Below are 9,174 nucleotides of genomic sequence, written 5' to 3'. Positions count from 1 at the left end.
CCCTTCGTCACGCCAGCCACCAACACCATCCGCCACACCAATGACTTTGTATGTGTTGGAAACAAAAAAGCTGTCTTCCCCGCAGTCCAACTCAATGAAACTGGCGCGTTTTCTCCAAGAAACAAAACGACGTCGCTGACGCTCCTCCACATCACTACGATAGTTCTGAGCGGGAGAGGGCCTTGCTTTACAAAAGGCCCATGTCTGCAGCACAAGTTCCTCAACGTCTTTCTCATCTTCTGGAATGTCTTCAGGCGGTACGCCCCAATTACTCGTATTGTTTGCAGCCGCCTGCACCACCTCTGGGGGAACAGGTATACTCTGCCATATCCCCATTACTAACCCACCAAACTAATAATAATAATAAGATGAGTAGAATACCCTACAACACAAAAACCCCCTCCCCCGTCAAACCAAAAAAGGAATAAGACAAAAACAAAAACAACAAAAGTTTCATCACAGCGGTAGGGGAAGGCATAAAAAGGCGGATATCGGAAATAAATGTATACATTTGAAAAGAGAAGGGGGAAAAAAGTGGTAGTGGGCATGTGCGAGAATAATCACCGCCTCTTCCTCCTCCTCTACAACCACCAAAATAATAAAAATTGTAAAAAAAAAAAAAAAACTGTCACTGCACATTTTGAAACGAAAAAAATTTTTCTTTTTTTCTACTCAACAATAAAGATAACAACGACAACAAGAAGAAAAAAAAAAAAAAAGGAAAAAAGCAACTCCGTTTGGACCTGCTCTGTTCCGTTCCTACGGTCACAGAAATCAAAAGGGGACAGTGAGTGCGTGGACTGCTCACCATTAAAAAAAAAAAAAAAAGACAACGGCCACCCGTAAAGAAACAAATTTTTGTTAGCCGAACACCATAACCACATGAAAGGGAAAAAAAGCATGCAAGACTAAACCGCTCCATTTCACAAGTGCTCAGTGTGATCACTCATGCGGGTATTCATCCCACACGGATGTTAAAGGGCAAAATACGTAATTACAACACACACACACACACACAAAGAAAGAAAGAAACGACAACTGAGGTTCAATGGAAAGAAGAGAGTGACGATGCTGATAAAAATCACAACTTATGGCTCCCAACTATTCAAAAAGTTTTTTACCTTTATTTTCCTTCCCTACAGGGAGTTGTAATCATCATCTTCATCCGTCAACACATCCGAGGGCAGTACACCACAGGCCAACAAAACCTCTTTAGCCATGCGGACAAACGGAGGAGGGCCGCAAACCATAGCGAGAACAGAAGATGACGGACCCAAGAAATCCCCCACAAAACTCTGAATGTCCTTCTCAGCGGGTCGCCGACCGCATGTAAAGAGCGACCACAATGACTCATCTCCGGCTGCATTCGCTGAGAGCTCCTGCTGCTTCGTGAGGTAGCAATGGAACTGGTATTCGAGGTGCTCTGTTTTGGAATGGTGCCACCGTACAAAATCCTCTAATTTTGCAACGCAGGAGACCCGTCTTTCAACATGGAGGTGAATGATACGAAGTTTTGGTATCCCCTGCATGCGTTTGCCCTCAAATTCTTGACGAAGCGAGGAGTAAGGCGCCGTCATAGCGATCCCAGCAGAAAGCATCACAACACGTCCCCCCACCTCACGCAGACGGCTCATGTGATGCGTCAAGGTGAAGCTCCCACCATAGTGAAGTAATGAAAATCGCTGACGTAACGCGTTGTTTGACATCCACGCCGTTCCACCGTTGGAGTGTTCTGCAGTCTTGATGATGAGAGTAAAATCACATCCCTCCTTATTCAGTTCAACCATGGTCCACCGTCGCACAAAATGCCTCCCGGGAGGGGCCGCAATGGGCAGCTTCAAGTCAACAAACTGCCCTGGTACCAATGAGGAGGTGTCAAGCTCTCCCTCAGATAGCCGAAAGTAGTACTCTTGTGTATCGTCACACACAGGCTCGACTGCTACACACGTCAGAATCGGGTGATTCAAATAACTGAATCGTTGCAGTCTATTCCCCGTTACCATCCCAGCAAACACATGCCCGCTACGAACGCCACTATGAATCCCTGCACCAAGACCATTCATACTACGGTGGGTTCTTCTACTATCCTCCAAAGGAGAAATCATCGCTCCCTGCATGTTAGCAATGACCATTTCCGCGTAATTATCACTTGCAAGACGCGGCCCGGAATTATTTAACGTCACAAACACCTCACCGTCCTCTACGGTGACGATGTGGGTGCGTTGTTTCATTCCCTTGGAGCATACCTTCTGTGGTGCCTTCTTGTCCGGAACTCCCTCCGGCGTCATCTGCAGGGCCCAGTAAAGACCCTCACCGGTGTCAAGAGTGATGCGGTACTCATGCCACGGGCACACAACGCACGGATGACTCCCCATTTCCTCAATATCGCCTTCTAGCAGCGGCCCGCCATGATGATAGCAGGCGTTGTCTAGCGCGTAAAACCGATCCTTGTAGCGATACACGGCGATATTCCTCTTATCGCACTTAACCAGCTGCCGACTTTTTTCCTTAAACGATACCGCCGGCCCAACGTAAAATCGCCCTGTTGTTGCCATTGCCACGTTTCCTTCAGTGTAATAATAATAATAATAATAATAATAATAATAATAATAATAACAAACGCACAAGAAACATATCCCATAACTTTTACCATCAGTGCAACGCGAAACAAACAAACAAAACAAAAAATAACAAAAAGGACAACAAGGAAAGGAAAAAAAAAAATATGGATATGAACACAGATCTGTTTACTTCTTTGCGTCTCCAATTGTTTTTTAAACGCTTATTTTTTATTTCTTCTTTTTAGCACCAAAAGGGAAATACATAACTAGCACCACCTCTGACCATTTTGTTACATCTCCTTTTAATTTTCGTTCTCCTTATGTCTTCAAGCTCCCTTGAGAGAAAACTTCTGCTTCTCGGCATTTTCAACAACCCGTTCGCGGTGGAGTCCCTTGCGGCGGCGAACACGCTCGAGTAACTGCCCCGCAATGTTTTTCATCACCACCTCGTTGCCATATTCCTCAATTTCTTCTTTTGTTGTCGGTGTAAAATACGGGTCCGCATCCACAATGCTCCACAGACTCATTTGGAGTTGTGCCGTCGATGCCCCTTGCGTTATGACACGTAGCTCATCCTGCAGCCCAAACGCCTCCACAGCAGGCAGCAGGCAGCGGATGTAGAAGAGATCACTGCCTTCATTAGGCACTTCTTCAATAATCTCCGCGCGACGACGGCTGAGAGACCCATAAATCTTCCCCTGTGTCGCACCAAACGAGTATACAGTGCACTCATATACGGGCTCCACGAGTCGCCGTGGGTGAAGCTCCATCGCCGCACGGCAGGCGTCCCGGACGCATGGCAACACCATTCCACCTGTCAGGCCGGAGGAGGTGTCAACTGAAATATCCGTAATGATAAACGCAATGTTCAACAAAGGCTCCTGTGCCATGGGACCACTCTCAGCTGCTGCCTGAAATCCCGCTATGATGGAGTCCTTCCAGTCCTCAAATAGTCGCAACTTTTCCAAAGATGTTTCGTCGTCACCAAACTGCAGCAACAAGAGTGCTCCGAGAAACCTAAGCTTTGTTGGACCAGATGCAACAATCCCCTTTTGCATTTCCGCTGCCCATCGCTTGTTTGCCATTAGCGCAGTTTCCACCTGTCGCTGCACCTGCATGCTGGAGCCATGGTTCATGCAGTCATCTTTAATTATATCGAACACATCTGGAGGCATACAACGGGCGTGTAGAGTGATGGAGAAGGCACCATCAGCAGTCGTGCCCGTATGCAACTTGGGCTTCATACTCGCACCTCCAGCAGCAAGAGTCTCTCGAAAAGACACAATCGGTTCAGACGCCAAAACCTCCACCCGAGCAAAAGTATCCACAAGATCTTTTAAACATCGCTCCAAGTGTACTTCCCCAGCTGTGCCAATCACATGTTCACCCGTGGGGAGAATGCTCACCTCCACCTGCGGGTCAACCCGGAACAACAACTGTAACCCTTTCACCAATTGGAGGTGGTCTTTCGGATCCTTTGGATAGACAGAGGCACGCAAGATGGATGTGCTCTGCAAGACGAGGGGTTTAAACGGCGGCACCCCCTCCATCGTTGACAATGTGGCGTACTTTGTGATGTATGACGTGAGTCCACCAACGCCGCAAAGTGTCCCGCTACAGGCTTCGGTCGCCTCATCCAAACCTGTGCCGCGGAAAAGAAAAACTTTCCCCACATTTACCTCAACAACCTTTTCATCGCTGTGAACATGCACCCTTTGACCTGGAATAAGGCGACCACTATAGACTCGGGCAAATCCAATAAATGCATCGTCCCTATCTTTCTCTTGTCCAATCGTTGTACCCACAAGAAACTGCGTATCGATAAGCCGACAGACATAAAGAATGCATGGGGCATCAGGACTGTTTGAGCAATTGATCAACGCATCCTTTACTTGACTAGAGGCCTCATCAAATCGCGGAATAAGGAGGGGCAGTCGACGGCGTTGCGCTACAACAGGAGAATCCAACTTGTCGCAAATGACGCTTAGAACACAATTTGCAAGCGGAAGCCATGAAGACAGCAACGCCTTTAATTTTCCTCGCTGGTCGCGTCGAGGGTTATTCCACAAGCGCTCTGGAACACCCAGTTTAGCGGCCATACGCAACTGCACCTCCACATTATCTTTCTCTCCAAGAAACGTTCGGTATAATTGCCAAATGGGTTCCAGCATTAACTGCACTGCTAGCGGTTGCTGTCCAGCTCGCCGTGGAGTTATATCGATGGCCTTTGTTTTGGCATCAAGATAATACTCTCCCCAAAGAGATGCATGCAAATTGGCAATATCCAATTTGCTCTCGTAGAGAGAAGCAAAAAAATTGGTCGTGAAGGCCCATCCATCGTAGCAACTACAAAAGAGTACGTTGCCTTTCGTCGGGCAGAACCATACATCATCACTAGGATCACCACGATCTTGATGCATGAAAGATTCCTCACCCTCCTGAATCTTGAGTTGATTGGCAAAAGCAGCAAGTGCAGCGTTGCATGATTCCACAATGGAACGCATTCGGTAATATGCCTCCTCTGGGGTAATTTGCTGCACCATAACCAAAAGGTCTACCTTGTTAAGTACAAGACACATAGATAGACCCTCACGATACGCGTGACGCAGCATGCTGCTTGTCTGCTGCGTTACGCCGTCTACCACATCGACAATGATGACTGCACCATCACACAACCGCATTGCTGTAGACACTTCACATGAGAAATCAATGTGTCCAGGCGAATCCACAAGATTTAAAAGGTGCTCTACCCCTTTGTGGACGTGCCGCAGCGCAATGGAACTAGCCTTCATTGTGATACATCGCTCCTGTTCGTCTGGGCGGGAGTCCAGCAGCCGAACCTCGCCCGCAAGTTGCGGAGAGAGAATGCCGTTGCTCGCAACGAGGTAGTCGCTAAGTGTGGTCTTGCCGTGATCCACATGAGCCACCATGCAGAAATTACGGGTTCGCTCCGGCTTCTCGCTAAGACGTTGCAGGTAGGCGGTGGTCTCGAGACTCATGAAATTGTGAACCGGTGCCTGCACAAAAATACGAATAATAGTTTCTAAACTAAAAGAGAAAGCCTTTCACTCCTCTCCCACCTGACGTGTATGTAATTATTTATGTATGTATGTGTATAATGAGAGGCGTGTTTCCTTCTCTTTCTTCTTCTGTGTTTACACGACCGCACTTTATGTACCCTTACTCTTCCTTTTCGTCCTTCTTCTGCAGACTCCCGTTTTTGCTTCCCCCCTCCTCCTTCCCTCACGCACACGCACGGCCTTTCTCTCTCTCTTTTTCTTATTGTGTCTGTTTGACGCCACAGCTCCCGTCCCCCCTCCAAACGGCATGATGCCAGTAAAAATGCACACACACACACCAAAAAAAAAAAAAAAAAAAAAAAAAAAAAGGAAAAAAAGATACATAAATGAATTAATCGTCTTGTCGACAGGTTCAATTTGCCAGGCCATTCAAACAGAGCAAAACCAAAAGACGCTTGACATCTCATTCATTCATTCATTAGCTCATCTCACACCCTTCACTCTCACTGCTTTCGTTTCATCCTCTTCTTCTTCCGCACAGACGGTTGATGCCGCTCGGTGCCAAACGAACCCACACTTCACCGTGGTGTCAAATAAGTTCGGTAGTCTGCATGCAACTTCTTCCCCCCCCCCCCCCCCCCCTTTTTTTTTTTTTTTTTCGTCTTCTCCTTTTCCTTGTAAATTAAATACATATCTGAACCAGTTTTGTAAAAATATGTGGGTTTCGTGCACCAACTCCCTACTACTACGTGCTAATACGACTCCAAGAATACGGCGCCTAAAACAACTCTGGTCTAGACTTTGGCAACATGATCCAGTGGCCATCAGGTCCATGCAGGCCACTGAACGACTTCTCTTTAGGCATCAGGAAGTACAGGTAGATAAAGGCAATCAGATAACCCCACACCTGAAAGTACTTCTTGCGCGATTGAATCTCGATCAATTCGGTCGTGGAAATATCCCATGGCCTTTTTGTGTGCCGCTGGTAGTACTTCGCCTCAGGGGCCGGAAGCTTTTCGATATTCACGTCTATCGGTTGAAAGTACGTCCATGACATGTAGGTATCATAGATAGCGGTGTTGGGCTCCTGGAACGGGGATGAGGAGCGGACACCACGCTCGTTCATGGGGAAGGCGTTCTGGATGTCACATGTGTTCATGCACTCACCGCCTGTTGAGAAAGTGGGGCCGTTGCCTACCAACGCCTTGCGTGTGGCGGCCACAGCAACAATCGGCGTCTTCCGCATCATTTTTGCTTAAAACCTGGCACTTAATTTTTTTTTTTTTTCTAAGTGTAAAAAAAGAAAAAATAAAAAACAACAACAACATTGAATAATCTTCTGGGCCACTGGTCGGTTCCTCAGTTCCTCAATCATAGAAAAACAAACCAAATAGAAATAAGAAAGGGATGTATGGAATAAAAATGGAAATTCACCATATCCGCAAAGAGTAACACCTGAGAAGTCCATATTTATAAAAATCTGTCATCCACTAGACGCAATCGTGGGCCGTTCACTGTATTCGGATGGGATACATATGATTGTATTTATTTATTACCTACGAAGTGGCAGGCTTTGGGGTCACCCGAACACAAGATCCCGCCGCTCCGCTTCGCAAGTTCCACCCCTTCGCCAAATCCTGAAGTGTAAAGCACACGACCGCGTGACATGCCGTCTGCGGGGTTTTCTGCACACCGCACGTAAGCAAAGAATGCCTGTATTCCGCGAGAGTCCAAAAACCCATATATCCGTTGCAGCTCCCACGTCATGGCGTGTGTTTCCGGGCTGCCTTTATTCGCCGCTCCTTGCAGCGAAGTGTTGTCCACCCAAACGTCCATGGTGGATGGCAAAATGGCGGGAAAGGCCGATAAGGCCAAGCGTACCGCACGCACCTCGGCCTGCATGATAAGAAAAGACTTCCTCCTCCACTCCCCTCCGGCAATTTTAGCGTCGATAAAGTCTGGAGTGAAAAAAGCCCCACTTCCATGGAGCGATGCATCCGCGATGCTGGCGGCCGATGCCTTCTCCGTCGGATTGATGATTCGCTGACGATTATTCTCGATGGTGTGTCGTAACCTCTCGCCCAAACCAACCGCTGCCGGCCGAAGGTTCGCCGGGGATTTCTCCTGCACAATTCCCCGGTTATGTGCGGATAATCGGCGTCGCACTGCCCTGATGAAAGAGTGGTGGTCACATAAACGCATGCCTAAAATGGCCGCCAAATATAAAAAGCGTGACGCCACAACCTCCATTTCCGCGATGGTTAAAGAATTGAGCGACGGCACGGCGCATACAGAGCGGACAGACTTGTCACTCAGGGACACCGCACGGTGCGTGTGATCAAACCGCACCCCCAGGAAGATGTACTACACGGCGCCATATTCGTGGTCCTCCCTCATCGTGGCGCGACGGCCGTCCGCATTACGAAGCACTTGGGATTCCCACAATGTCACATCGCTTTTCGACTCTGCAATGCGTATATTACTGATCCATACGCCGACACGCACCAATGGAGGTGCAGCCCATAGGAAGTGAGCCACCGTCGTCACCACCGCAATTGCCGAGGTAATAACAATCTGGAGAATTTCCGGGCCGGCCTTGTATCCCATAGGGAGCCGTGTCAGCTCCACCAGCGTGCCGTCCTCCACGCGGCATCGAAAGAGATGCCGAGTCTCCCGCGGTAAAGAAACTCGGGAAGAGAATGCCTTTAAGTCCAGGCAGGAAGCGACCTCAGCCATCACAGGTGGCAAATAATGGAAATTGTGCAAAAGAGGAGCATTAGCCCCTTAAGGGTCGTCTATGTTCTTGTCGCGTGGCCACGCGATCCATCGTCGTCGCAAACCGGTGGTTTTCTCCACCACAACCGAGAAAGGGTATTATCCATCCGACCGTTTTTGCAGACGAAGCGTCCTCGATTATTCCCGCTTCCTTCAACAATCGCGCGTCATAGACTGGAGTCCTCCGTGAGCTTCCACCCGATGTAAAAGAGGACGGAGGAAAAGGGGACCGCCCGACGCGTCCTCGGCGCGCGTCTCGTTATTTTAGCGGAGTGAGGATGAAAATCAGAGAAAAAGCGCTCCTCTGCTTTCAGCCAGGGCTCCTGCCCTTCCGCAGCTTCTCCCTTCACATCAATGCGACCAGCGACAGCACCTGGGTCAGCATTGTGATCTGGTTCCCGGAATATCGAACTGTGTTCTGGGGAAGGTCGAACGGGTCGACGTGCCTCGCCAACAGCGAGATCACGGGTGGGTCCAAATTGTGTTTCTCCACGGTTTGAGCAGCGTGCCTCAACGCACCCCGTTCTATGGAACGCGCCGTGGCACCCCAAGGAGCCAGAGCTCGCTCCATGTGGGCAGTCGTAATATTCGTGAGCTTTTCGTTTTCCTGAAGTGTCCTGCATATATAGTGTCGAACGCGTCCTGCCCTCGCATCCTGACGAACCGCAAGGCGCGGTGGGGGTCCGCCCTCGCCGTCTTTGGCGCCACGGACCAATCCAAAAACTAAGCTCCCGTCCGCCTCCAGTGTGGAATTGTTGAGAGTGAAGGCCGCAATCCCAAACCAACGACTCGCCGTTATCCACGCAAGTCGAAAAACA

General features: G+C 48.9%; 3 protein-coding genes and 1 pseudogene across 3 annotated transcripts, besides 9 other annotated features; all 4 read right to left on the bottom strand.

Annotated features, from left to right (window-relative positions):
* On the bottom strand, positions 1-336 carry Tc00.1047053504077.60 (annotated as a pseudogene).
* Positions 1-9,174: a sequence feature (heterozygous, non-Esmeraldo-like haplotype).
* Positions 593-625: a sequence feature (AT_rich).
* Positions 675-727: a sequence feature (T-rich).
* Tc00.1047053504077.50 (hypothetical protein, conserved) lies at positions 1,137-2,555 on the bottom strand (the record flags this gene model as incomplete). Its single annotated transcript, XM_800760.1, has 1 exon — positions 1,137-2,555. One exon carries the CDS (start codon positions 2,553-2,555, stop codon positions 1,137-1,139), a length of 1,419 nt encoding a protein of 472 aa, XP_805853.1.
* Positions 2,575-2,619: a microsatellite.
* Positions 2,666-2,724: a sequence feature (T-rich).
* On the bottom strand, positions 2,888-5,560 carry Tc00.1047053504077.40 (translation elongation factor EF-2, putative; the record flags this gene model as incomplete). Its single annotated transcript, XM_800759.1, has 1 exon — positions 2,888-5,560. The coding sequence occupies one exon, from the start codon at positions 5,558-5,560 to the stop codon at positions 2,888-2,890; it is 2,673 nt and encodes an 890-aa protein (XP_805852.1).
* Positions 5,921-5,958: a microsatellite.
* Positions 6,199-6,258: a repeat region.
* Positions 6,360-6,830, bottom strand: Tc00.1047053504077.30 (hypothetical protein, conserved; the record flags this gene model as incomplete). Its single annotated transcript, XM_800758.1, has 1 exon — positions 6,360-6,830. One exon carries the CDS (start codon positions 6,828-6,830, stop codon positions 6,360-6,362), a length of 471 nt encoding a protein of 156 aa, XP_805851.1.
* Positions 7,125-7,185: a mobile genetic element.
* Positions 7,128-9,174: a mobile genetic element.

Source organism: Trypanosoma cruzi, genomic scaffold (assembly GCF_000209065.1).
Source record: "Trypanosoma cruzi strain CL Brener 1047053516867 genomic scaffold, whole genome shotgun sequence".
NCBI lineage: Eukaryota > Euglenozoa > Kinetoplastea > Trypanosomatida > Trypanosomatidae > Trypanosoma > Trypanosoma cruzi.
This window is presented reverse-complemented; position numbering and strand designations above follow the sequence as displayed.